Source organism: Remersonia thermophila, chromosome 3 (genome assembly GCF_042764415.1).
Source record: "Remersonia thermophila strain ATCC 22073 chromosome 3, whole genome shotgun sequence".
NCBI lineage: Eukaryota > Fungi > Ascomycota > Sordariomycetes > Sordariales > Chaetomiaceae > Remersonia > Remersonia thermophila.
The window spans coordinates 3,145,864-3,171,373 of NC_092219.1; the positions used below are offsets into that span (position 1 = coordinate 3,145,864).

The 25,510-nt window shown below is 62.8% G+C and overlaps 7 protein-coding genes across 7 annotated transcripts; 4 read left to right on the forward strand and 3 right to left on the reverse strand.

Moving 5' to 3' along the window:
• Window positions 1-287: 287 nt before the first annotated feature.
• Window positions 288-1,578, forward strand: VTJ83DRAFT_3712 (uncharacterized protein; the record flags this gene model as incomplete). Its single annotated transcript, XM_071010121.1, has 4 exons — window positions 288-317; window positions 443-579; window positions 643-996; window positions 1,059-1,578. The coding sequence occupies 4 exons, from the start codon at window positions 288-290 to the stop codon at window positions 1,576-1,578; spliced, it is 1,041 nt and encodes a 346-aa protein (XP_070867590.1).
• Window positions 1,579-5,319: 3,741 nt separating this feature from the next.
• Window positions 5,320-7,778, reverse strand: VTJ83DRAFT_3713 (uncharacterized protein; the record flags this gene model as incomplete). The annotated part of the gene is made up of 3 exons (XM_071010122.1): window positions 5,320-5,397; window positions 5,469-5,547; window positions 5,632-7,778. 3 exons carry the CDS (start codon window positions 7,776-7,778, stop codon window positions 5,320-5,322), a joined length of 2,304 nt encoding a protein of 767 aa, XP_070867591.1.
• A 1,061-nt stretch (window positions 7,779-8,839) lies between these two features.
• VTJ83DRAFT_3714 (uncharacterized protein) lies at window positions 8,840-9,737 on the forward strand (the record flags this gene model as incomplete). The annotated part of the gene is made up of 2 exons (XM_071010123.1): window positions 8,840-9,125; window positions 9,235-9,737. The coding sequence occupies 2 exons, from the start codon at window positions 8,840-8,842 to the stop codon at window positions 9,735-9,737; spliced, it is 789 nt and encodes a 262-aa protein (XP_070867592.1).
• A 1,247-nt stretch (window positions 9,738-10,984) lies between these two features.
• VTJ83DRAFT_3715 (uncharacterized protein) lies at window positions 10,985-12,502 on the reverse strand (the record flags this gene model as incomplete). The annotated part of the gene is made up of 1 exon (XM_071010124.1): window positions 10,985-12,502. One exon carries the CDS (start codon window positions 12,500-12,502, stop codon window positions 10,985-10,987), a length of 1,518 nt encoding a protein of 505 aa, XP_070867593.1.
• A 1,512-nt stretch (window positions 12,503-14,014) lies between these two features.
• VTJ83DRAFT_3716 (uncharacterized protein) lies at window positions 14,015-14,946 on the forward strand (the record flags this gene model as incomplete). The annotated part of the gene is made up of 3 exons (XM_071010125.1): window positions 14,015-14,333; window positions 14,434-14,602; window positions 14,730-14,946. The coding sequence occupies 3 exons, from the start codon at window positions 14,015-14,017 to the stop codon at window positions 14,944-14,946; spliced, it is 705 nt and encodes a 234-aa protein (XP_070867594.1).
• A 2,152-nt stretch (window positions 14,947-17,098) lies between these two features.
• On the forward strand, window positions 17,099-19,192 carry VTJ83DRAFT_3717 (uncharacterized protein; the record flags this gene model as incomplete). The annotated part of the gene is made up of 1 exon (XM_071010126.1): window positions 17,099-19,192. One exon carries the CDS (start codon window positions 17,099-17,101, stop codon window positions 19,190-19,192), a length of 2,094 nt encoding a protein of 697 aa, XP_070867595.1.
• Window positions 19,193-19,886: 694 nt separating this feature from the next.
• Window positions 19,887-24,014, reverse strand: VTJ83DRAFT_3718 (uncharacterized protein; the record flags this gene model as incomplete). Its single annotated transcript, XM_071010127.1, has 3 exons — window positions 19,887-21,083; window positions 21,177-23,877; window positions 23,995-24,014. 3 exons carry the CDS (start codon window positions 24,012-24,014, stop codon window positions 19,887-19,889), a joined length of 3,918 nt encoding a protein of 1,305 aa, XP_070867596.1.
• Between the last annotated feature and the right edge of the window lie 1,496 nt (window positions 24,015-25,510).

The window sequence follows — 25,510 nt, forward strand, 5'->3', positions numbered from 1 at the left end:
AGGTGAAGACGAGAGAGTGACAAGATGAAGCGGCTCAAGACCCTGACCCTGACCCTGGCAACTTGTCCAGAACCGATCGAGCCCAGGGTTAGGGTTATCCCAGTCGGTGGTGGTCGGTGCCCATATCGGGCAGGCGGTCAGGTTTTCTGGAGGAAATTCTGCCGGCTTCAAGACCAAAATCCAGGACGCTTCCAAGACGCTTCATCATCTCTTAAAGAGAGACGGATCATGATCAGCCTCTGACCATCTCAACGTTCAGAGCACCATTCAAAGTAATTGTTTTCAACATGCCACCATCATTCGAGCCTCGGCGGAAAGTGAGTGAAACTCCTTTTTTTTTTTTCGAAAAAAAAAAAAAAAACATGGGATGAGATCAAATCACACACACATAGTCGTTCATCATGACCCTTCATCGGCCGTCGCTAACACACACAATCTCCAGAAGCGCCGTCTGGACGACGAGATGCAGGATGCCAGCGAGGCCAAAGACGTCCACGTGCCGGAGCGCGAGCGCTTCAAGCCGACGGAGCCGAGGGAATGGACCATCTCCATGGCCGTCCCGACAAGCCTGATCACAAAGTATCTTTGCTCCTCCCCCTTGTCCAGCCTGGCTGTCAGAAAAAGAGGCTAACCTTTCCGCAGCTGCGTGACGCGGGAGCAGAGGACCACCGCCGTCGGCAACGTGGCCCGCGCGGCCGCCATCTTCTCGGTCGACGAGGTGGTCATCTTCGACGACAGCCCTGTCGACCAGCGCATCACCAACGCCGACCCGGACGCCTACACGGGCGACGTCGACCCGGCCCACTTCATGGAGCACCTCCTCACCTACCTCGAGACGCCCCCCTTCATGCGCAAGGTTCTGTTCCCCCTGCACCCCAACCTCCGGTCGCAGGGGTTGCTGCCGAGCCTCGAGATGCCGCACCACCCGCACAAGGACGAGTGGTTGCCCTACCGCGAGGGCATGACCCTGGAGCTGCCGCCCAAAGGCGGCCAGGGGTAAGCAAGCGAGCCCCGAGCCCCGAGCCGGCCCCTTCACCAGGCTAACCCACCTCCGCCAGCACCGTCGTCGACATCGGCATGCCCCAAACCGTCACCGTCGCCGAGTCCATCCCCCCCAAGACCCGCGTCACCCTCCGCATGTCGGACGACCCGCGCGGCACCCCGGAGCCCGTCCACCCCGCGACCCCGCGCACCGAGGGCGGCTACTTTTGGGGCTTCACCGTGCGCCGCGCCGGCTCGCTGTCGGCCGTGCTGACCGAGAGCCCCCACGAGGAGGGCTACGACGTGAGCATCGGCACCTCGGAGCGCGGCCTGCCCCTGTCGCGCGCCTTCCCGACCGACCAGAGCCCCCCGGACTTCAAGCACCTGCTCGTCGTCTTTGGCGGGCCGCGCGGCATCGAGTACGCCGCCATGAACGACCCGCAGCTCGGCGAGATGGGCATCGCCGGCGCCAGGACCAAGGAGCTGTTTGACCACTGGGTCAACGTGCTGCCCAACCAGGGCACGAGGAACATCCGGACCGACGAGGCGCTGCTCATCGCCTTGACGGGGTTAAGGAGGCTGTGGGATTACAGCTGACGGGGCCGGCGGGAGCGTTGAGTCACGGTTTTGGGGGTGTTTGTTCTCTCTGTCTTGTGTCGTGATGTTTCTTGTAGATCTTGGACGTTTGCCGAAACCGCGTCTTGATACCCTCCTTCTTGGCGACCATTCCTTTTCCCCCTTTTCATGACACGAGCTGAAGCATGCCGTTAGTCCATCGAGAAACCGGAGCTTTTCCTGGCAATCGTTCCACCACGTCCTCTTCTCTTCTCCTGGAACGACAACGGCGTGGTCTCAAAAAGTGTTACACATGGACTTGAAACTACCAAACTTGATATTGGGGGGGGGGGGGGGGTTCTCCGTGCCGTGAGCATATCATGAACTAGTACACACAGTATGCACAGCTTCGCTGCCCTCTTGCGAGCAAAACAAAAGCGAGCGAAGAGGGAGGGGGAGAGGACGATTAGACACACACCCCTTCCCCTTGTATTTCCTCTCTCCCATCCCAGAACCGAGGGCATGGGGAAACGGATCGGCCTCGGCACTACGCATCCTTGTACGTTGGTCCGTTAACCGTCGAGAAAACGGTCGGTTGAAGAGGAGTTGGGTCGGACAACCTACTAGTAGCCAGGGGTGTGTGTAAGAAGAACTAGAGGAGGAGGAGGAGGAGGAGCGTCAGCCCTCGCTTCGCTCATTACGCTGCTGCAGTGCGTGGGTCTAATGGAGGCTTGTGAGCTTTCGATGCTGCAGTCCCATCGCATGCATCGCCTCACCAATGCTGTGCCTTTTTTTTTCCTTTTTCATCCTCGCCTGCTCGGGCTCGGATCGACGGCCCGCGGCTCCTATGGTCATCGCCTCCTCCTCCTCCTCCTCCTCCTCCCAACATCGCATGGCGCGCCCTCTCTCGCTCGCTTCCACGACAGTCTTGCTGTGCATATAGCACATGCATATTTTTGTCCGAGCGGACCCTCTAGTGGAGGTGGTGCGCTTTGGGAGCTATTTTTTGTTGTTGTTGCTTTGGCGGGTGCACCGCGACGAGAATGCAACGTTCTCCCGTCCGCCATGCAAGAGAAAATCGACCTTGTTGATAGCCCAGCAGGAATGGGTTGTGAAGGTCGGTAGGCCGGTACGTAGGTGATGGTGTGGGTATTTTCCAACCCAATCTACACTGTTGATGGATGGGTTGCTGTGATCCTTTCACTCACCCTGGGACACACACACACACACACACACACATATATATATATATATATATATATACAGACACACCCTTTCAATGCGGGTTCCCAGATGGCGGTGCTCCGAAACCTCTCGCTGACGCCGACCGTCCTTGGTCCATCCGATGGGATTCGATGTATACCGCCAGCATGCCACGCTCACAGTCAGCGGTCATCCACAGCACGGCTCTCACGGCACGGTCCCGACAAAAAGGAAAGAGGAGAAGAAGCAGCAAAGGTGACCAGACCCCTCAGCGTGTACATACATACATATCTCCCAGCACGCACAGGATCTAAGCCGTCGCCGCCGCCGCCGCCGCCAGGCCGTGTAAGGTACCCAGCCGATTGGTGTGGTTGTGTGGATAGCTGCGCCTGGCAGGGGTCCAAGGGCGTGCTATAACGGATCCTGGATGGGAATGGGAAGAAGAAGACACGGGACGCCATCACGAACCGACAAGAAACCTTGGGAGGAGGATTGCTGATGCTGTGTGGAGGCCATTGGACTCATGCAGGAGGAGAAAAAGACGTGGCCGCATGGCGTAACTATTCGAAGGGGCAAGCAAGGAGCCCAGGAATGCTGACAAGTAGGAGGAGGAAGAGAAAGAAGAGTAGAAAAAAAAAAGAAAAAAGGGGGGGAATTCCTGGCCCGTCGTCTGACCCTCCTCAACCACGGGCCAGGTGTTGGTTTCATTCTCTAGCAAACCCGGTGCGCTTTGATGCTTTGGCGTCGACGCGGGGCGAGGACCGCCGCGGCGGCTTGCTGGCCTCTCCCATTGCTGTGCTCTTTATCTCAATGCTATTTGACAAGTCGACCTGTAAAACACAATGGAATGCTTGAGGCCAACGCCATTGCCATGGCCCTTCGCACCCAACCCGCCCTCGCAGCGTTTCTCGCTCCGCTTTTCCGCTCCGGGCCTCAAAACCTCGCATGCACCTCCCTCTCCTTCTCGTCCCACTGCAGCGCCGCCTGCTGCTGCTGCTGCTGCTGCTGCTTCGCCTTCTTCTTTTCCCACCAGCGCTGATCCCTCTGCTTCCCCTCGCCGCCGACGTACAGCGCCTCGCTCGTCACCTTGAGCTCCCCCGTGGCGGCGTCCTCGACCCGCGCGTCGATCCACAGCTTGTAGTGCCTCTTGCCGCGCTCCTCGGGCGGCAGCTCGGCGTCGTCGCGCACCCGGGTGCGCACGACGTAGAAGCCGTTGGCGAGCGTCGCGCGCCGGTAGCTGAGGCCGAGGCTGGCCGTCACGCCGGGCCTGCCGCCCCACGCGAGGAACGCCGCGCGGCCGCACGCCTCGTCGAGGATCGTCGCGAGGCAGCCGCCGTGCACGACGCCCGGCCAGCCCGTCGTCGCGGCCCCGAAGAACACCACCGACGCCACCTCGCCCGTCCGCCGGTGCCGCCACACCCGCTGGTAGCCCCCCACGCCGCGCGACCCGGCCAGCGCGCCGGCCGTCAGGTGCGGCGCCCGCCGCTCCGGCGGGAAGGACGCGTACGCGTCCCACGCCTCCCACTCCGGGTCCTCCCCCTCGGCGCCCGCGCTCAGCTGCTGCACGATGGGGAGCTTGCGGGCCTGCTCGTGCAGGACGCGGATGGCGTGCTCGTCCTCGGGGGTGCCGGGGGTCGGGGGGGGGGCGGGGAGAGAAGCAGGCGGACCGAAGAGCCGGCGGCGGCGCCGATGAGGAGGAAGCTGAGGGCGAAGATAAGGCGGGGCGCGAGGCGGCGGCGGGGGGGAGGGGCGGCTGGTGATGATGATGATGATGATGATGCCGGTGCTGCTGATCCTGCTGCTGGTGCTGGCGCCGGTGCTGGTGGAGAGGTTGAGGTGGGAGGAGGAGGAGGAGGAGAATTCGGAGCAGCAGCGGTGCTGGGAGGAGGTTGTTGTCCCTGATCTTGTCGTTGAAGTGGTGATGTTGAAAAGGCGAGCCGGCGGTGGGGCGTCAGGGCGAGGCGGGGGAGGGCGGCACCCCCGGACCGCGGGTGCCGGGCAGCTGCCCTGAGAAGCGGCTGTATCCTCGAGGCCATGGCAAAAGGAAAAAAAATGGCGTCTCGAGACTCGGCGACCCAGGTTGTGTGTGGTGTTTGTGGTTGACGACAGTCGAGATGGGATGTTGGTTCCAAGTGAAGATGCGGCTCCCTTCGGCACCAAAAGCCGAGGATCAGGAACCGCGTTTTGATTGGTCGACAACCCCTGTCGCCATGGCCGTTTTGGGGGTCTCTGGTGGGGCCCCCGTGGTTGTGGCACAGTACGAATCCAATAGGTGTACTGCGTAGCTTATCACGGAGCTTGGCATCATGGTCATGAAATGAAAACCACAAAAAGGCGAACCGTCTCGATGGATCACTCGTCATGGTCATATCCATTCCTCCTGATCTCTCCCCCGTCTCTGATGATGGCCTCTATAGAAAACACCAACGCACACTCTCGACAGGCTCTCTCAAAAGCCATGCCTACATCCCACAACGCCATGCATACTCATGTATCATCATCATGAGCCCCTCGCAACACCTCTTCCCAATGTGACCGACAGGGTATCACAAAAACACTGGCTTTTCTTTTGTCTTTTCTTCATGACTGCTCCACCGCGGCCGACCCTTCCGCGTCCTCCTCAAAGATGACCAAAACGGTTCCCGCTTTGCAAATGTCCTAATGGCGAAAACATCCCCTCGAGTCAGCCTTGTACATCTCCAGCAAGAGGGCTCGACCAAGACACTTACCCCTTCCTTATGCGCCAGCTTCTTGACCACGCCCTTCTTGGGCGACCGAATGACCGTCTCCATCTTCATGGACTCGATGCTGCGCGTGCGTGCGTGCGTTAGCAGGTTCCCGCTAGCAAAAAACCGACAAGAGCAGAACGAGGGAGAAGAAAAAGGCGCTTACACAACCAAGGGCGTCCCCTTGTCCACCTCCTGCCCCTCGGCCACCTCGTTCCTCAAGATCTTGCACGGCATGGGCGCCACCACGCTGCCCGCCGCCTCGGTCCTCCCCAGGGCGCGGTCCACCCACTTGGGCGTCGCCAGGGTCAGCTCCGTCTTCTCGCCGAGCTGGAACACGGTCAGCCGGTCGGGGGAGGCCGGGTCGCGGACGAGGGTCGTGTCGATGCGCGAGGTCGGGAAGAAGGTCGTCAGCCGGGCCTTGTTGGCGTGCGAGGTTGGTTCGGAGACGATGTTCTCGTACACCCGCGGCGTGCCGGACGTCCCGCCTCGGGCCACCGACACGCTGTAGAGCCCGCGCCCGCGCTGCTCCACCTCGACCTCGACCGTCTCCGGCTCGGCGCCCTCGGCCGCGGCGTCGCCGGCCCGGAAGGTCAGCTTGCGCCGGCTCAGCAGGCCCGCCTCGCCGAACCCGAGGGCGCTTCCGTGCGGCCCCGAGCCCGGGCCCGGGCCCGCGGGCGCGGCGGATGACGACGACGACGACAAGAAAACACCCAACGCGGCCTGGACAAACACCTCGTCGGCCACGCGGCGCGGCGCAAACAGCTCGTCGCGCCAGCGGTCGACGAACCCCGTCTCGACGTCGCCCTCGATAAAGGCCGGGCTGCGGCACAGGCGCTTGAGGAACTCGATGTTGGTGCTCAGGCCGGCGACCTCGTAGTCGCGCAGGGCCAGGTCGAGGCGGCGCACGGCCTCGTCGCGGTCGCGGCCGCGCACGATGAGCTTGGCGATCATGCCGTCGTAGGCCTCGGACACGACGTCGCCCTCGACGAAGCCGGCGTCGATGCGCACGTCGGGCCCCGCGCGCGGGGTCGCGAGGTGGAGCAGGCGGCCCGAGTCCGGGAGGAAGCCGCGGTCCGGGTTCTCGGCGTAGATGCGGGCCTCGATGGCGTGGCCGCGCTCGAGGATGCGCTCCTCGATCTCGTCCTGGGTCAGGGGCAGGCGCTCGCCGGCGGCGACGCGGAACTGCCACTCGACGAGGTCGGTGCCCGTCACCATCTCGGTGGCCGGGTGCTCGACCTGCAGGCGCGTGTTCATCTCCATAAAGTAAAAGGCGCCCGTGTCCTTGTCGAGGATGAACTCGACGGTGCCCGCGCCGACGTAGCCGACGGCGAGGGCGGCGGTGCGGGCCTTGTCCCAGAGGTCGTGGCGGGTGGCGTCGTCGAGCTCGGGGGCCGGCGACTCCTCGAGGATCTTTTGGTGGCGGCGCTGGACGGAGCAGTCGCGCTCGCCGAGGGCGACGCAGTTGCCGTGGCGGTCGGCAAAGATCTGGACCTCGACGTGGCGGGGGCGCTCGACGTACTTTTCGACGAGCATGACCTCGCCGCCGTCGCCGAAGCTGGCGCGGGCCTCGGCGCGGGCGCTGCGCAGCTGGGCGTCGAACTCGGCGTCGGACCGCACGATGCGCATGCCCTTGCCGCCGCCGCCCTTGACGCTCTTGAGCAGCACGGGGTAGCCGATGGCGCCGGCGCGGGCCCGCAGCTGCTCGGGGTCCTGCTCGGGCCCGTGGTAGCCGGGGACGCACGGCACCCCCGCGGCCGTCATGATCTCCTTGCTCCGGGCCTTGTCGCCCATGTCGGCCATGGCCTGGGCGGGCGGGCCGACGAAGACGATGCCGGCGTCCTCGCAGGCGCGGGCGAAGGCGGCGTTCTCGCTGAGGAAGCCATAGCCCGGGTGCAGGGCCTGGATGCCGTGCTGCTTGGCGAGCTGGACGATGCGGGGGCCGTCGAGGTAGGCCGAGGCCGGGCCGAGGGCGATGGCGTGCGGGGAGCACCTGGCGTGCTGCGACGAGGCGTCAACGTCGGTGTAGAGGGTGGTGGTGGTGATGCCCATGGCGGCGGCGGTGCGGGCGATGCGGAGGGCGATCTCGCCGCGGTTGGCGATGAGCAGCGACTTGATGGGGGTCACCTGGGTGGTGGAACCCGAGGCGCGGGGATCGGTGGTGATGGAGCGACGCGAGGATGGCGGCGGCGGCGGCGCGGATGGTGGTGACGGTGATAATGCTTGGGAAAGGCACCGGGCGAGGGGCGACGAGGCCGAGACCGGGGCCAGGGAGGCCCGGAGGCGGCCCGAGGTTCGTTTGAGCGACCTCATGGCGGTGTCGTCGCGTGTGTCGAGGGGTGGTTGGGGGGGGGTTGGCGAGGCTCTCTCTGTGTCTTTGGAGGATCAATGATGGCTCGGGAACGGGAACGGGAGGGATCTCGGAGAGAGAGAGAGAGAGAGAGAGAGAGAGAGAGAGAGAGAGAGAGAGAGAAATCGTAGAGAAAAAGCGGTGTTGACGGTAATCCACGGTAGGAATTGGATGGAGCTCTGGTTTGGTTTTGAGGAAGCAAAGATGGCGGCGGATGTTGCCCAGGGGAAGCCGAAGGGAAGGGGGGAGAGCAACGCCGAAGGTAGCCGGGCCACGGGATGGCTTAGCACGGGGCTTGGCCGGGGGGGGAGGGGGAAGGGTTAGGGGTCGAGCACGTGAACAGCTTAGACAGCTACATGACCATATTCGTCCATACATAGAGACATGCAGTGTAGCCGTCTTTTTGAGAAACCATTCCCACAAACACCAGCCTAGGTCGGGAGATGCGGCCCCTGTCCCCCGTGTCCCTTTGCCACCGGACGGCTTGCTAGGTATTATAGTACTATACACAAGCTGTTTGCCATGTTCGGCGAGAAGCGAGGGAGCTTCCCATGTCGGGTAGTTATGTCATTGGGTGACATTGGGGCGGGCATGTCCTGGTGGGGCCACAACGTCATAGGTGAGAGAGAGAGCAGCCAGTGACCCCGCCGTCTCCCGAGTGGATCCCCTCTCCAACGTTGTCCTCTTGGAAAATTGGGCTCGGGCAGACAAGAGATCCATCTCCACACTTTCGTCCTGGCTGGACTCGCGATCCGTCCGGGCCCCGTTGGGTCTCCACCACCGCCAAACGTCCCCAGGGTCCCCTGATCCGTCAATCCCCAAACAAAGATCCATCCCACCCGCTAGATCAGCCCACTCTGCCGACCCCCGAGGCTGCCCTGTGTCCTCCGTACCGGGGTGGAGGAGATTTTCCTTGCCTTTTTCGTCTTTTGACGACGCCATCGCCGCCGTTTCGGAGCCAGCCGTGCCAGAAGAGCAGTTCACGCTAGGTACCTGCACCGATTCCCATCTTATACGAACCACCATGGACCAGCAAATCCCCCTCAGCCATGAGGCCTCGGCCGGCGACACCAACATGCGCGTCACCACCTCGCTGCCCCCCGAGGTCGTCCAGTGCCTCGAAAACGCCCGCTTCCTGCACCTGGCCACCTGCTCCGACAACATCCCCCACGTCTCCCTCATGAACTACACCTACCTCCCCTCCTCCCTCTACTCGCGCAGCCCCGTCATCATCATGACCACCAACCCGGCCAGCAAAAAGATCAACAACCTGGTCGTCAACCCCCACGTCTCGCTGCTCGTCCATGATTGTCAGTAACCCCCCCCCCCCCACCCCTGTTGTATTTTCTTTTTCCTCTTCCCCTTGGACCTACAAGCTGACTGCTGCTTTCTCTCCCCTCCCCGCTCCCCCAAAAACAGGGGTCTCCCACCGGCCAACGCCCACATCGCAGGCTCGTCGTCTCTCCAGCTCGTCCTCGGGCGTTCCCTCCCGCTCCCCGGTCAGGGAACCCCCCTCGTCCCTCGCCGCCCTGCTCTTCAACCTCAACACCTCGGCCGTCAGCTCCATCAGCGCCACCATCAACGGCTCCGCTCGCCTGGTCGAGCGCGGCTCCGACGAGGAAAGGTACTACCGCGACGTGCACCTCGAGAACAACACGTTTGACGACGCCGCCGAGGGCCTGTTCGGCACGGCGTCCCGGGGCGCGGCGCCGGGAGAGGCGGGCGCCGAGAGCCATGCCGCCGGCCAACCACCGCAGCAACACCGCGGCGAGGGCGCGCGGCTGGCGTCGTGGAACGACACCCGGGTGATCGTGGTGTCCATCAAGGACGTGAGGATAGCGGACTACAAGGGGGCGGTCCGGGACTGGGTCATCGAGAGCCCGGGGAACGCCGAGGAGCCCCTGGTGAACGGGATCTCATGAGCGGCGGGAAGCCTCCATCGGGTCGAGCAAGAGGAGCAGGAAGAGCACCTACCAAGGGCAGATAGGTACCTTGCCGAGGTGCGTGGGACACGGGTTGGTTAGGACAGCATCGAAAATAACACACTTCGCAGAGGGTCACCAGGAAGTCTGTTCGTGATTAGGCGGTCGTGTCATCGTCTGATGATGCCAAGCTCAGAGAGCGTCCTAGCAACGACCCTCGCCCGGTCCTCGGCTGGGTGCGCCACCCCGTCGTCAGGGCTCGCCGGCGGTCCATGCCCGGGGCCCGAGCGGCCTTGCAAGGCCTTTGGGGGAACGTTATAGGCATCAGGTCCCGAACCCATCTCAGGAAGACGACATGCACCAAGCAAGCCACTTCGCTCTGAGCCAACCCTTAACTCACCTTGAACACATGCTCCCCATCGTTGCCGCCTCCAAGGCCCTCTCACCAACCTTCACCCACCCAAAGCCATACCAAAAAAAAAGATGTTCGGTCCCATCCGGCGGTGGTGCAGCAAGCGCCAGCTGGAGCTCGTCGCCATCGCGGTGTACATCGCCTTTCGCGTCCTCCGCCATGCCGACCGGCGGAGCAGGCAGGCCCGGGAGCTGCCGATGGAATGCCAGCCTGCGCTTCTCCTGCTTGGGGAGTTTGATTGACAAGGCTTGACGGAAGGCTTTTGCGGGATCCGGCAAGAGAGGAAGGGGAAGAAGAAGAAGAAGAAGAAGAAGAAGAAGAGGGGTTCCGTGCTCCTTGAGAGACACTCCAAAAAGCAAAAGAAGAAGAAAAAAACAAATCGGATCATGTAGTTTGAACCTTGCATAATGAAAGCCATGCCATGCATTCTCTCAAGCTGGCTTCCAAACGTTCCCTTCTCCCCGTCCGCCATGCTACATGATGCTCCCCTGAACTTTTGTCATGACCCTCCCCAAAAGATGCACACACTTACCTCCCCCCCTAAAAAAAAAGAGAAAAGAAAAGAAAATGAAAAGAAAAAGGAGCAATCGCGTACTTGCTTTGTGCCCGCCGATAAAAATGGTTGCGACAAACAGGGCCCCGACATGACTCCGCTTCCCAGGTATATACTATATAGCAGAGGTGTCGTACAAGTGACATGTCTTCCCATACCCACGTCTGCGATGGCCACCAAGATAGTTACCACCTAGGCGAGATGTCTATATACGCAGTAATCTACATCGCCAAGGTAGCTCCGGAGGAGGGGGAGCCCCCGTTCATCCCGCATCATGCCCCATCACACCGCCTCCCAGTCCATCGCGTCGACCATGAACCCCCACTGCGTCTCGTCCTCGGTGGCCGCGGCCCAGTCGAGCGCCTCGAGCATCTCCTCGTCGTCCTCGTCGCCCCACCGCACCGCGCTGCGCACCCGCGCCTCGGCCATCTTGGACGCCTCCGCGAGCCCCGCAAAGATGACCTCGAGCATGTGCTCGAGCCGGTACGAGTCGAGGGGCGCCGCCACCTTTTTCGTCGGCCGCCACGCGGAGCTCGCGGGGGCGGTTTTGTTGGTCGTCGGGTCGCTCCCCTTCCCTTGGGCCTCTTTTTTTTCTTCTTCGTCTTCCTCTTCTTCCTCTCCGGCCGTCTTCCACCGGTTCCGCAGATCCTTGGCCCGCCCGAGCTGCGCCCTCACCTCGCCCGTCCCCAGCGCCGCGTGCAAGGGGTTGGCCGGGTTGTCGAGCGCGGCCAGCACGTTGGCGTGGTATCGGTGCCGGCTCCTCTTTGGATCGCCCCACCGGCTGGCGGACAAGCCGGGGCGGCCGTGGCTGTTGTTTTCCCTCTCATCCTCTTTGCTCCCTTCTCTTCGTCCTCCTCCTCCTCCTCCTCCTCCTCCTCCTCCTCCTCCTCCTCCTCCTCCTCCTTCTCCTCTTGCTCCTCCTTCTCCTCTTGCTCCTCCTTCCGGTTGCTGCTGCTGCTTCTGCTGTTCGGAAGCAGGAGGAGCAAGGGGAGGAGGAGCCGGCCCGCCCCTCGTCACCTCGACGCCAAACACCCCGAGCAGGTGGACCAGCGCGCGCTCGATCAGCATGTAGTACTCGAAAAAGTCGAGCTTGAACATGAGCTCGGCCTCGGCCACGGCCACGGGGTCGCCGCCGAGCCGGTGGTCGACGGCGAGCCGGTAGCCCTGCGCGAGGAAGGGGAGCTTCCACTGCAGCCGCCGCATGATCTTGGTGTAGCGCGCCAGCTCGTGGTGCGGGGCCGAGCGGACGGTTGCGGATGAGACGGGGGCAGGAGCAGGAGCAGAAGCAGGAGCAGAAGCAGCAGGAGTAGGAGCAGAGGCCGGAGCAGGGACAGGAGCAGAGGCCGGAGCAGGGACAGGAGCAGAGGCCGGAGCAGAGGCCGAAGCAGAGACGGCAGGAGGCTGGGTTCTGGCGATGGTCAAGGTGGCGGTAGCAGCAGCAGCAGCAGTAGCGGCGGCGGCGGCGGTGGTGGTGGTGGTGGTAGTGGAGGAGGAAGAAGAAGGTGGTGGTGGTGGTGGTGGGTGGTGATCATGTTTGTGGTGAGGACCGCGACGCGAGGCGCGGCGGTGGGATGGCTTGCGAGAAGATTCCGGTGCCGGTGTTGCTGCCGTCAAAGAAGAAGCCGAAGCCGAAGCCGACGCCGAAGCTGAAGCTGAAGCGACGGCAGCGGGCGGCTTGGAAGACGCGGCTGCGTTGTTGGCGACGGCAGCAGGCGTGGCAGCGGAAGCATCATCATCGTGAGAGGCGGGGCCATGCCACCCCGGCGGGGCGTGTCGCGAGCTGGCGAGGCCGCGGGCCATGGTGAGAGAGATGGTGGGTGAGCAAGCCAATGACGGGAAGCTCAAAAACCCATGCTACCTCGAACCATGGTTCGGCATGCGAGCGATTTCGCTGTGAACCCTTCTCCAACGTCAATCGGGGTTGAGAAGGTGGATGTACTGCGTATGCATGAGCCACACCGCGCTGCAATGCCCGAGGTTGGGTCGGGTCAGGTCACGTCAGGTCAGCCCCCCTGGAGGTCTGGCCTGGCCTTCTTCGTCTCAGAGCAGAAGAGCAGAGCCTATGGGGCTGAGCAGGGTGGAAACCCCTTCGGCAAGCTCAGGCGCCGTACCCACAGCAGCCTCAGCTGGCAACCCAACGCCGGCAACCCGCTAATACCGAGCGGGTTTTCTTTCCGTCTCACCAAGAGCTCAAGAGACGGATGTGCTGGTCATGGGAGCTCCCGGCGAACAACAAGGGTTAGGTAGGTAGGGTTCATGAAGGGGGGGGGCACCTTGGTAACGGGTGCACTTCGTACTGTGGTGTAACATGGTTTTGGTGAGCCTGCGCACTGTGTGCTGTACTGTACGGCGCCATACCTTTTTACACAGTAGACACTAACGATATAGAGGGACCCTACTCAGTATACTATACTGTACCTATAGGGTAAACCTGACGTACCTGGCTGCATCCCCTTGCCTACCCATCTACGTAAGTTAACTATTGATAGATTCTAGTATCCAAGGTAGCTACCGACCTGGTTGTGAAGGCATCTAGATATCTACGCAGTATGCAGCAATCCGGCTTACACAGCAGAGCCTGATCGGCGACGAATACCTCCCGAATTCGAATCCTCATGTTCCCCATCCCCGGTCGGATCGTTTCTGAGACCCCCGACGACCCGTTCGAGGCTTGAACGGCGGGCGAGCCGGGGCCTGTCAAAGACATTCTGACTCGAGATGCGACGGCCGCGCGCTATCAATAAGCAAACCTGTGCGCACGACCGCCTGAGACAGGACAGCTCGGGGGCTTCCGACGACGCACAAGGACGTCCTATTTCTAGCATTCGATGATAAGTAGACGCCCGCGCGCCCCCCTCCCCGATCCATCCCTCTGCAGGGTGGATTGCGCAACCTACTGTGTACTAGTATAGTATGTGGCAAGGCTCGGATCGCGCGGGGATGCCTACGAAGAAGATGAAGGTGTCTTTGAATTGCCTATTTCTGGCGGCTGGCCACCCCCTGGCGGGATCCGCGGCGTGGGAACGGCTGGTATCGGCGTAGCGTGCTTGTCAGGTCTTCAACAGCCCTGCCTGTGTCTGCCAGGACGCCGAAAATGGAAACCCGGAGCTATCGTCAAGGTCTCTGCGTGCCCACCGTACCCTAGAGACGGGGAGAGGTCGGCGTGCTCAGCGGTCGGTCACGGTGCCGCCTCTTGGGCACGAGTCAGACGCGGCCTTGGATGTTTGTATTTATTCGGCCTGGTGAACGGCGGTTCTCGTCTTGTCCGTCTCGTCCCTCCCTCGCTGCGATTCACCAAGCATCCTTTGCATCATGTTCCCGCTTCGCTTGCTCTCCGCCCTCGCGTCCTTCCTGGCCGTCACGGCCCTGGCGGCCCCTCTCGACAACGTCACCCCCGTGGACGCCGGGCCGCATCTCCACTTCCTCGACGCCCGCCAGGCCCCGGCCGCCGCGTGCCCGACGACCACGGCGTGGGAAGTCTGCCACTACACGACCAAGTACCGGTCGACCACCACCGTGACGAACGGCATCATTTCCATCGGCCGCATCACGTCGACAAAGCGGGTCAAGTCGACGCGAACCATCGACAGCACGTCGACCATCTACGCCCCGACCCCCACAACGCTACAGCGTAAGTCGGTCCGAGGAGGGGGGGGGGGGGGGGGTTGGTTTTGTTGCTGCTTCCATGGGCGGCTTTGCTGACGCGCCGGTTGTTTGTTTCCCTTTTGCAGAAACGACCCAGATAACGGCCTTCGCTACCCAGACGGTCACGGTGACGTGGTGGTACTTCACCACCACCGTCCGATCCCCCGCCTACGCGCCGCCCGAGTCCTGCCGCGTCACGACCATCACCAGCAAGATCCCCGGCACGACCAGCGTGACGCTGACCTATGACCTCTTGTACGTGTGCCCCTCCTCGTCGCTTTGGACATGCCGCAAGGCTCCCCATGCAAGACTGCACACGTCCATGAATACGAAGGACTGACCCCCCCTCCCTCCCCCTTTTTTCCCCTTCTTCCTCTTCCAGGTACTCGACGTCTTGGTTCACCTCGGTCAAGCGCGACACGACGGTGACCGATATGGAGTACAGGATGCGCACCTTTACCGTGACGCGGGCCAAATCAACGGCCTACCTCACGACCGTCACCAGGCCCGTCACGAGCACGACCGTGAAGATTGTCATCGCCACCCACACGTCGGTGATATGGGAGAAGGGGTGCAAGTCGTGGGCTTGCGGGGTGTGAGGAACGGCGGAGAGGGCCGGAAAGAAAAGAAAGGGCTGGCCAGGCTCCTCGACGCCGTGGTGGGTGAGAAGAAGAAGGAGGAAAACAAGAAGAAGCAGCTCGAACAGCGCGTCGCGTCAAGTCAAGCCGAGTCGAGTCGAGTCGCGTCGAGTCGCGTCGAATCGAGGCATCGTCATCCCTGTCTAGATGAACCCCCCCACTTACCCGTTTCGGTATGTAAGATGTCTAGTGTGTACTGTGGTAGGTAGGAAGAATACCATAGGTACACACAGTACAGGAACTAGTTACTGCGGACACTATTATAGTACACTATAGTACTACAGTACACTACCCGAGGTCCTTGGCTTTCTGTACACAATCCCTTCAGCTGCCTGACCTATACTACAATACACCGGACCGTGTACCATAGGTAGCGACCTGCCTAAGTAACACAGCAGATCCTGTGCAACGGGGGTCTGGATCAACAAAAGCTTGTTCGGGTTGCTGCTTGCATCCATGTCGCGCGTGGATCCCATGATTCTCTGTTTCATTCCTCACCATGGCCGTGACCATGACCATGTCCATGACCTCGCACACGTGTACCCTACGTGCAGTGTGACTCGGATGGATCCGGGCCACGTGGTCAGCCTTGCTTGTTCTATCTGCTCTCCAGGTTGTCATGTTTCTTTTTTGTCCTGGTTCTACGATACAAAGCACTTGTTTCTTTTTCTCTTGTCAATCTTTTGCTGTCTTGTGTTTCTATTTTTCTTTTCGGGTGTGTATTTGTCTCTTCCCCGCTTTTCTGTTTCAGTATTTCCCCGTTCTGTTCTTGTTGCTTTCTTTTGCTTGTTTTTTTTTATCTCCAACCTCTCGGATCCATCCAGGTTGTCGGATTGTCGGTCTGTTTCGTCAGGGGACGTGATACGTACTATAGGTACGAGTCGATGGATTCCAGAGCAGTCCATCCCATCCTCTTGAGGAACATGGTGACACCATGCCCCTCTCTTCTCCCTGGATTAACCTCCCCGTTCCGTTCCGTCTCTAATATAGGAACGTACTATAATAGTACAGTAAAACCAATACTTTGTACAACCTGAATCGTCGGCTTGGCCCGGCTCGATGCTATACGCAGAGCTGTCCCCTCGTCCTTGCGTTCCCTGGGTCCATTGCCTAGGGATGACGCACCCGGCAAGGCCTCTGGGAGGACCTCTACGACAGGGTCTTGTTGGTGTTCGAGAGCTCAGTTGCTGGCGAAGGGTACATAGTTATCTATCTCTCCGGGAGCGGTAGACGGGGTGTCTTATACAGCACTTGTCGGATCCCGGGGGCGTCCCGGTTGCCCCGCATCGCCTAGCACATCTCCGAGCCTGTCTCGCAGAGTTGAGGATGGGGTATCCCATCCCACGACGCGTGCTGTGTGGTAGAGTGGTTGGTTCACCAATGGTTCTTCTGGCATTCCGTACCGCTTTTCGTTTTGTATCTCTCTGTGCGGTTGACGTGGCTGTCCCACAGAGGAAAACATCGGGTGAGGGAGCATTTTCGTCCAAGTCGGTCCAGCATCAGACACGTAAGAATGTCTGCCTCGCACTGCCGCTCATACTGTGTACGGACCTCGTCGGACAGCGAGCTCATGTCCAACGGAGCGAGAACATGTCGGCGGTTCGCTCTCCGACCTCCGACCTCCGACCTTGGCCCTCTCTCAGCCCTGACATGGGGTTGCTCGCTCGGAGCTCAAGCAGAGCTCCGATTCCACCCCGCGTCTGTTACATTCGCAGGACCTCTGCCCCTGGGGCTACCTAAGGTATGTACATATGTACAGCCAGGCGCTGGGATCGGAACCCCCCGATACGATGTTCGCGTCGTCAGACGGCGGAAGTTGGCAACACCCGAGGCCGCCCCCCCCCCCCCCGGGACCAGCTCCAACCGTCTCCGCGGCATGGTTCAACACGGCCCTGTAGTAGGTAAGCGGCGATGCATCGAGCATGTCACACGTAGAACGAACTCGGGTATTTAAGGCCGCGGAGCTCAGCAGAGGGACGACCGTAGGGAGCTGCCATAGACATATCCAAACATCATCGTCCAGCTTTTCGCTCGCTGGTCAACGCGATACCTCGCTTGCATCCACCCATCGTGACGTCAGTCTTGACGACCCCCCCCTGATCCCAACCCGCCCATGGCCGCCCCCTTTGACGTGGACGTCTTGATCGTGGGCGCCGGCCCCGTCGGCACCGCCCTCGCCCTCGAGCTGGCCCTCCACGGCGTGTCGTTCCGCATCGTCGACCGCCTGGCCGAGCGCAACGACAAGAGCCGCTCGCTCGTCGTGCAGCCGCGCACCCTCGAGCTGCTCAGCCGCCACGGGGCCGCCGACGCCATGATGGCCCGCGGCCGCATCCTCGCCGGCGGCTCCGCCTACGTCGACGGCCGGCTCGCCAGCCGCCTCGACCTGGACGACCTCGGCACCACCGACACCGAGTTCCCCCTGCCCCTCAACGTCTCCCAGGTCGAGACGGAGCGCTTCCTCGACGAGTGCCTCGCCCGCCACGGCGCCCGGGTCGAGCGCCCCGTCGCCGCCTCGGACATCGTCCAGGACGCCGCCGGCGTCACCGTCACCCTGACCCACCTCGCCGCCGCCGCCGCCGCCACCACCACCACCGCGTCGACCATCCGCGCCCGCTACGTCGTCGGCTGCGACGGCGCCCACAGCGCCGTCCGCCACGCCTCGGCGGCCATGAGGTTCCCGGGGGCCGCGTACCCGCAGGGCTTCGTGCTCTGCGACGCCCGCCTGTCCGAGGGCTCGAACCTGCCGCGGGACCGGCTGCTGCTGTTCCTCGCCGGGACCGACCTGCTCGCGGTGCTGCCCATCGACGGCGAGCACGTGCGCGTCGTCGCGTCGGAGCGGGCCGGCTCCTCTTCCTCCTTCTCCTCCTCCTCCTCCGACAACGACGACGCGGGCGCGCCCTCGCTGGGCCGGCTGCAGGCCCACTTCGCGCGCATGACCCCGCCCGGGTCGGGCCATCTGCGCGACGCCGCCTGGCTGGCGCGGTTCCGCCTGCACCGCCGCATCGTCACGCGCTACCGCGACGGCCGGCTGCTCGTCGCCGGCGACGCCGCCCACATCCACTCGCCCGCCGGCGGGCAGGGCATGAACGCCGGCATCCAGGACGCCGTCAACCTCGGCTGGAAGCTGGCGGCCGCCGTGGCCCTGGAATCCTCCGGCTTCGGCCCCAAACGGCCGGGCCTGTTCTCCTCCGAAGCCGCCGCCGCCGCCGCCGCCGCCGCCGCCTCGGCCCTGCTCGACACGTACGACCTCGAGCGCCGCCCCGTCGGCGAGGACCTCATCCGCGGCACCGACCGGCTCTTCGCCTTCCTGGGCGCCACGCCGGCCTGGCTCGTGCCCCTGCGCGACGCCGCGATCCGGCACGTGGTGCCCCGCGCCGTGCGCGGCGCGGACCGGCGGCGGCGGTTCTTTTCCTTCCTCTCCAACCTCGGCATCTCGTACCGCGGGCGGACGCGGTACGTGGGCGAGGCCCCCGGGCTGGCGGCCGGCGGCCGGGCATTGCAAGGCGGAGATCGGCTGGTCGACGGCCGGGTGTGGGCTTGGGAAGAAGAGGAAGAGGAAGTGGAAGAGGACCGAGGGCGAGGGCAAGGGGCCGCGCAGCAGCAGCAGCAGAAACAGCAGCAGCAGCAGCAGCAAAAACAGCTACGGCAGACGAGCTTGCAGAGGGTATGCGCCGGGCGAAAGCACCACCTTCTTCTCTTCGCCGCGCCGGGCGACGAGAGCGACGAGGACAAGCGGGACGCGCTGCGGCGGGCGGCCGAGGCGGTGGCGGACGCCTGCTGGGCCGAGGTGGAGGCGCACTACGTCGCCACCATCGCCGTCTCCGCCGCCTCCGCCGCCGCCGCCGCTGCCGCCGCCGAGGTGGTCCGTCGGGCCCGGTGGTACGCCGACCTCGAGGGCACGCTGCGCGGCAAGCTGGGGTTCCCCCCGGGGGAGGCCGGGTACGTCCTGGTGCGCCCGGACGGCTACGTCGCGCACGTCGGCCCCCTGGCGAGGCTGGATGCGCTGCTGGGGTTCCTGGAGGGGTACCTGGTGTTGGCGGACGCCAGGCCGGTCCGGTCCTGGTGGGCATGGCTGGCTCCTGTGGCTCCTATGGCTCCTGTGGCTTGGGCGGCGGTGGCCTTGGTGGCGGTCAAGATGCTCGCCGCGAGGTTGGGTCGTGGGGGAGGGGATGAGGGTGGACGTGGTTGGACGAGGCCGGCGTCATGATGCTCTCCGGAGACGGGCTTTCGACTCGTAAGGGCATCGGGGCACGCAGAATCGTCTTGTCGGTTTCTAAGGGGGAAGATTTGCCCCTCTCTCTCTCTCTCTCTCTCTCTCTCTCTCTCTGTCTGTCTGTCTGTATGCCTTTCTTTCCCTTCTCTCCTCTTTTTTTTTGTATTTCATTTTTTTCCATTTCGCTTTGTAAGTAACCTTTTGCTACGTTTTTTCTTGCATGCTTGTTTTTCGACTATTACCATCTTTGTAATGGAAACCATCGTCCCTCTGATGAGTCGAGAGGACGACAGACCCGGGCAGACAGACGTTGGGAATACAAGGCTGGCTAAAAGAATGTTGACGGGATACATCAATGGACATGCATGGAACGTCTAGTTGCCTACGAATTCACAACAACAACAACAAAAAAAAAAAAAAAAAAAACACGTACACCTGAGCTCACTCCACCAGATATAGTAGACGGCGCTACAAGGCGAAAAAAGGACAGACATTCTATGAACCGTCTAAACCATGTATTCAACGCAGGGTCCAAACCCAACAACCAAAAAAGCAGGACGGCGGGCTACTCTCCTCGGAGGAAAGGCATCGTCACCCACAACAATCTTTGCTCTGTTTTTTTTTTTTTTTTTTTTAATCCTTCCCCCCCCGGTTCCTCTCGTAACAGAGCATTCCGCCGGTCCCTTGTTTACTCTTGGAAGATGGGCTCCAAGCCCTCCCAGGCCTTGGGATCCCCCGAGGGACCCGCCCGCTCCCTCCGCTTCCAGTACTCCCCGTTGAACTTCCAGTACTCCTCGCCCGTGATCTCGCACCTCGCCTTGGCGAACCAGGCGGGCACAAACTCCTCGCCCTTGGCCTCCCTCTCGCGCCTCCGCGCGCGCTGGGCCTCTTCGAGGCGGTTCTTTTCGGTGGCGGCGAAATCGTACTCGCCCTCCTCCATGGCGCGCTGGTCCGGGCGGAAGCGCGAGTCGGTGGGGGCGAGCCAGGGGCGCAGCTTGTCGTCGATGTGGTTGAAGGTCAGGACGAAGGGGGTCAGGTTGAAGGGGATGCCCTCGGGGCGGGGGTTGGCCTGCCAGATGAGGTAGGCCTTGTTGGGGTCGGTGATGCCGCCCGCGTGCACGACCGAGTCGTCGCCCGCGTTCTTGCCGTCGGCGTCGACGGTGGCCTCGAAGCCGGGGGTCAGGCGGGCGTAAAGGCGCGAGTTCCAGCGGCCGCCGATGCTGAAGCGGACGCGGCCCGTGGCGTCCACCACCTTGCCCGCGATGCCGTAGGCGCTCGAGGCGGTCCAGCCGCGCTGCTTGAAGTCGAGGTGGCACACCTCGCCCGTGGTCCAGTTCTTGATCTCCATGGGGCCGTAGTTGTCGACGACGGGGTTGCCCGTGATGATGCCGACGACGGACGACGTGACCTTTTTCCACGTGTAAAAATCCTCCTTGCCGCCGTGGGTCGGGCGCAGGCGCAGGAACCAGGTGCCCAGCGGGTTGATGTCGAAGGAGCGGCCGTAAAACTTGGACTTGACGGCCGACTCGCCGTAGTAGGTCCACCTGGGCGACTCGGCCCAGGCGGCGCCGATGGGCGGGTGGTGGCTGACCTGCTCGATGAAGAAGCGGTAGTTCTTGTCCGGGCGCACGTACTCGAACGTCTCGCCGAGCAGCGGGTTGAAGGGCTTGGCGACGCGGTTGATGGTGGAGGCGTACTCGGACGCGGCGAAGGCGGCCACGTAGAGCAGCCGCTCGAGCGAGTCGGCCCGGTCGGCGGCGAGGTCCAGGAGGTCGGCGTACTCCATGTCCTCGCCGCAGCGGTGGAGCAGCGACGTGGGCTCGTTGAACGAGACGGGCAGCGTCATCTTGGTCATGTCCTTGCCGACCATGGACTTGAGGATGCCCTGTAGAAGAAAAGAAGAGGTCAGAAAAAAAAAAAAAGAAAAAGAAAAACAAGAACCAACAAGATCAGGACCGTGAAAAGAAAAACAACTCACCCAGAGGGAAATCTTGGGCCGGTTATCGGCATCCAGCTTGAGACGGGTGCGGATGCCGTTCTCGTAGCCCCGGAACGAGCTGGTGATGTCGTAGGCGTCGTCCGAGATGACCAGCTGCTTCTCCTCCTTGGCGGCGTCGACGTCGGAGGGCGGCAGGGGAGTCACCTCGACCTCGCCGGCGTCGACGGCGTCGAAGAACTCCTCCTCGCCGTCCGACTCGGAATCCGAAATGTCGGGGATCTGGGCGATGGCGGCGGCGGCGGTCGGGCGGCGGGACAGGGTGCGGGCCGGCGACTTGGGGCGGTCGGCCGGGGCGGCGGCCGAGCCGGCGGCCGGCTCCTCCTCTTGGTCCGAATCGGCGGCGGCGGCGGCGGCGGCGGTGGTGGTGGCGGCCGGGGCCAGCTTGGCGCTCTCGACCACCTCCTTGAGGATGCGCTTGGTCAGCTTGCGCTTCATCTCGGCCTCGCCGACGCGGGCCTGCAGCTCCTCCTGCTCGCGGGCGACCTGGGCCATGCTCTCCTCCCACATGCGGCGCATCTCGGACTCGCGGTCGAGGCGGTACTGCCAGTAGGCGTCGCGGTCCTTGGAGATGCGCAGGAGGTCGCCGATGAGGCCCGAGAGCGAGCGGATGGCGGCGTCGTAGGTGGCGAGGGCCTGGGTGGTCTTGGGGTCCGACAGGGCGAGGGTGGGGTTCCGGGTGGACTCGAGGAGGAGGGCCGACGTGACGCTGGCCATGGATTCGAGCTGCAGCCGGGCCGACTGGGCCGTGATGTTGAAGGCGTCCTTGTTGGCCGGCGGGGCCTCGCGGCCGCTCGACCCTTCGCCGTACTCGTCGTCGTCGGCGGCGTCGTCGTCTTCGTCGGGGTCGGCGACGGTGCCTGCCTTGTGATGATGATGGTGGTGGTGGTGGTGGTGTTGTTGGTGGGGCTCGGCGGCTGCCTTGGCATCGGGCTCGGCGCCGGCGTCGACGAAGACGTCTTCGTCGTCCTGGCCGGCGGCCGAGGCGGAGGGCGGGGCGGCGGCCTTGAGGGAGCCCGAGGCGTGGCCGGCCGAGTGCAGGCGGGACAGCTGGACGCTGGAGCGGGGCTCGGCGACGCTGGCGTTGTCGCTGGGGCTTTCGGACAGCTCGGCCTTGGCCTGCTTGAGCAGCTCGGCGTTGCGGGCGCGCTGGCGCTCCTCCTCCTTGGCCTGGTCCTTGGTCCACTGGATCGAGTTGTTGAGGGCCCAGAACCAGCGCTTGGCCTCGACCTCGTGGTTGGCCTTGAGGATGTACCTGACGGACGACTTGCCGTGAATCTCAAACTTTGTCTTTTCGTCGGCGCTCATGTGCAGCTTGGCGATGCGCATGTTGATGGCGCCGCGGCAGGCGGAGCCGGCGTCGTCCTGGTGCTTGTAGTAGCTGAGGACGCCGTCCTCGAGGACGAACCAGCGCAGCTGGTAGCCCTTTCGGTAGTTGGTCCACTTTTTGAGGTAGCCCTTCATCTCGCGGGCCTCGCGGCCGGCGAGGGGGTCCCCCGGGGTGGCCGAGGCGGCGCCCTGGGCGGTGGAGCCCAGGACGGCCTTTTCCTGGATGCCCCGCTGGGCGGCGACGGCGGCGGGCGACTTTTTGAGCATGGCGCGGGTGACCTCGTCCTTGGTCACGTCCTGGGGCAGCTTGCCCTTGCGGTCGCGGCGGAAGGGGTCGGCGCCGTGCAGCAGGAGCACCTGGATGAGGCGCGTGTTTTTCTTGCGGGCGGCCTCGTGCAGCAGGGTGCCGCCGGACTGGACGGTGGCGGGCTCCGAGGCGAACTCGGGGCTGTTGATGTCGAGGACCGTCTTGAAGCGCGACTCCTCCAGGACCTGCTCGAGGGTGGCCAGGTCGCCGTGGAGGATGAGGTCCTGGACCTGCCGGACCTTGCTTTCGGCGAAGAGGGAGCGCGAGAGCTGCAGCAGCTGAAAGATGTCGGGGTTGCGCGCCACGTCGATGGGGAGGCGGCCCTGGTGGTTGGCGATGGCGTCGTTGATGTCCTTGTTGTCGAGCAGCAGGCGCACCACCTGGGTGCGGCCCTGCTGGGCGGCGATGTGCAGCGGCGTGTTGCCGTCCTTGTCGCGGGCGTTGATGTCGAGCGAGCCGGCGCCGTCCGACAGGACGTACTCGACGACGGTCTGCTCGGCGCACTGGATGGCCAGGTGCAGGATGGTGGTGTCCTCGAGGACGGCGGCGGCGGCGGACACGGACGAGATGCTGGCCCGGGAGCCGGCGCCCTCGGCGGACTCGCGGATGGCCCGGGAGATGAAGGCCGTGTCGCCGTTGCGGAGGGCCTCGACGATGCGGAACTTTCGGACCGAGGACTCGAGGGAGGGGCCCTTTTCCGAGATGCTGAGGGAGCGGGCGCCGGCCACGGACGGGGTGTTGGAGGGGACGCGGCCGAAGGCCATGCTCGAGACGGATAGCTTGGAGCTGTGGCCCCTGACGGCGATCGGGTGGGCGGCGGCGTTGGCGGCGGCGTTGGCAGACGACGCGTCCGAGGATCCGGGGGCCGAGGGGGAGGCGGCGACCGAGGTCGAGTTGGCCAGCGGGCTCGCGGTGACGTCTTCCGGGGCCGACATGATGCTGTTGTTGTCGTTGTTGTTGTTGCTGCTGCTGCTGCTGTTGTCTCCTTCGGCGCCTTTGCGCATGAGACGGGCGAGGGCGGACGATTTTCTCCGGCGATGCGAACTGCTACAAGCAAAAGGAGGGTTAGCAGCAGCCCCCTTTGGCACGGATGGTGATGACGAAAATGTGATGACGACGATGATGATGATAAATCCCGTGGGATCAGGTTCTCTCTCGACCCACCTCTCCCCGCTCTCGGACATGATCCGATCTGGCTGAACCGCTCCCCTGGCCGATGCGGTTAGGCAAGGGTAAGGTAGGTAGGTAGACAAATCAAGCTTCAGGCGGCGTGGTGGTGGTGGTGGTGGTGGTGGTTGGTGGTGGTGGTAGTGGTGTGGTGCGCACGACTCGCGAGGTTGTGCCGTGTGTCAGGTGTCACGGTGTTCCAGGAGCTGCAGGTCGGCCACCCAGGTCAAGATGAAGAAGGAAGAGAAACAGTAAGGGACGGAAGCTAGGAGGCTAGGAGGAAAAGGATAAAAAAAAAAAAAGAACGAAACAAGAAGACAAACAACAGAGGATGCGTTCGAGTATGGGTAAAAGACGGTTGGGACTCGTGAGATGCTCCGGCCAGCTCACCAAGGTTCAGATTCCGGCCAGTCCGTTCCCCGAGTCCAGGCCCGTCAGTCAATCAGGGGCCGTTTGAGGGTGGAAATGCAACCTGCTCTAGTCCCGGCCAGGTCGGGTCTCGTCTCGTCCAAGTCCACTCCCAAGTCCACACTCGCTCGCTCGCTTGGGCTTGGCGGAGAGGTCCAGCGTGAACAAACAAGAACGCCAGGTTCAGGATTTGGGCGGACCAGCACGGGGCAACCCCGCGGCGGGCCAGGCACGGGGATTGGTTGGGTAAAGGCGCCTTGGGCGGGCAGCTTGGAAACCGAATGACGGGAGGGGATGGAATGGCGGCTGGCGGCGTGACATGACGTTGGTTGTGTTCCACTTCGAGGTGAACCAACTACCTAAGGTACCACAGTGGTTGGTTACGTGAAGTTGCCTCTTCTGCCGGTCGCTGGTGGGGGGTGGAGGGAAGATCCGCTTTGGCACTGTCAGCAGCCCGGCGGCGAGGCGGGAGTGGGGCAGGGCTGGATGGAAGGGCGCTTGAGCAACCCTAACCCTGATGAGAGGATGGGCACGGGGGAGGACCCACCCACCACGCCTGACCAGCTCTCGTATCGAAAGATAGCTAACTACTATACTTGTACGCTCACCAACTACCTACCTACCGTAGGGAACCTACATACTTGGGCTGTGTACGCAGTATGCGACCTACCGTAGGGGACCTACCGGGGCCCGAACACTATGTACTGCGTACACTACCTGAGCCACGCTGGAGCCCCACCAGGCCGCCTGGGCTGGCTGACACAAGTCAGGTAACGTTACCCTACAGAGGTGAATGCGAGATAAGATAAGATACCTTTGCCTCATCCGGACGGTACCAATACATTCATTACATACTGCGTACACTACAACCTGAATGCCATGGGACCAGACGACCAGACGGGCAGTCGGACAGGGAAGCTGATGTTGCAGCCGAAAACACCCTGCAGTTCGCTTCTTGACAGCTTCTCAGACGTCACAACTACAGAGTCCATGGTCCATGGGTGAGCTACCTTTGATTCATTCATTGATTCCTTCTTATTTTTTTATTTCTTTGCTTCTCCTTTCTTTTCCTCGGCTCCTGCGGCTGGAGCATGGGAATCCCCTC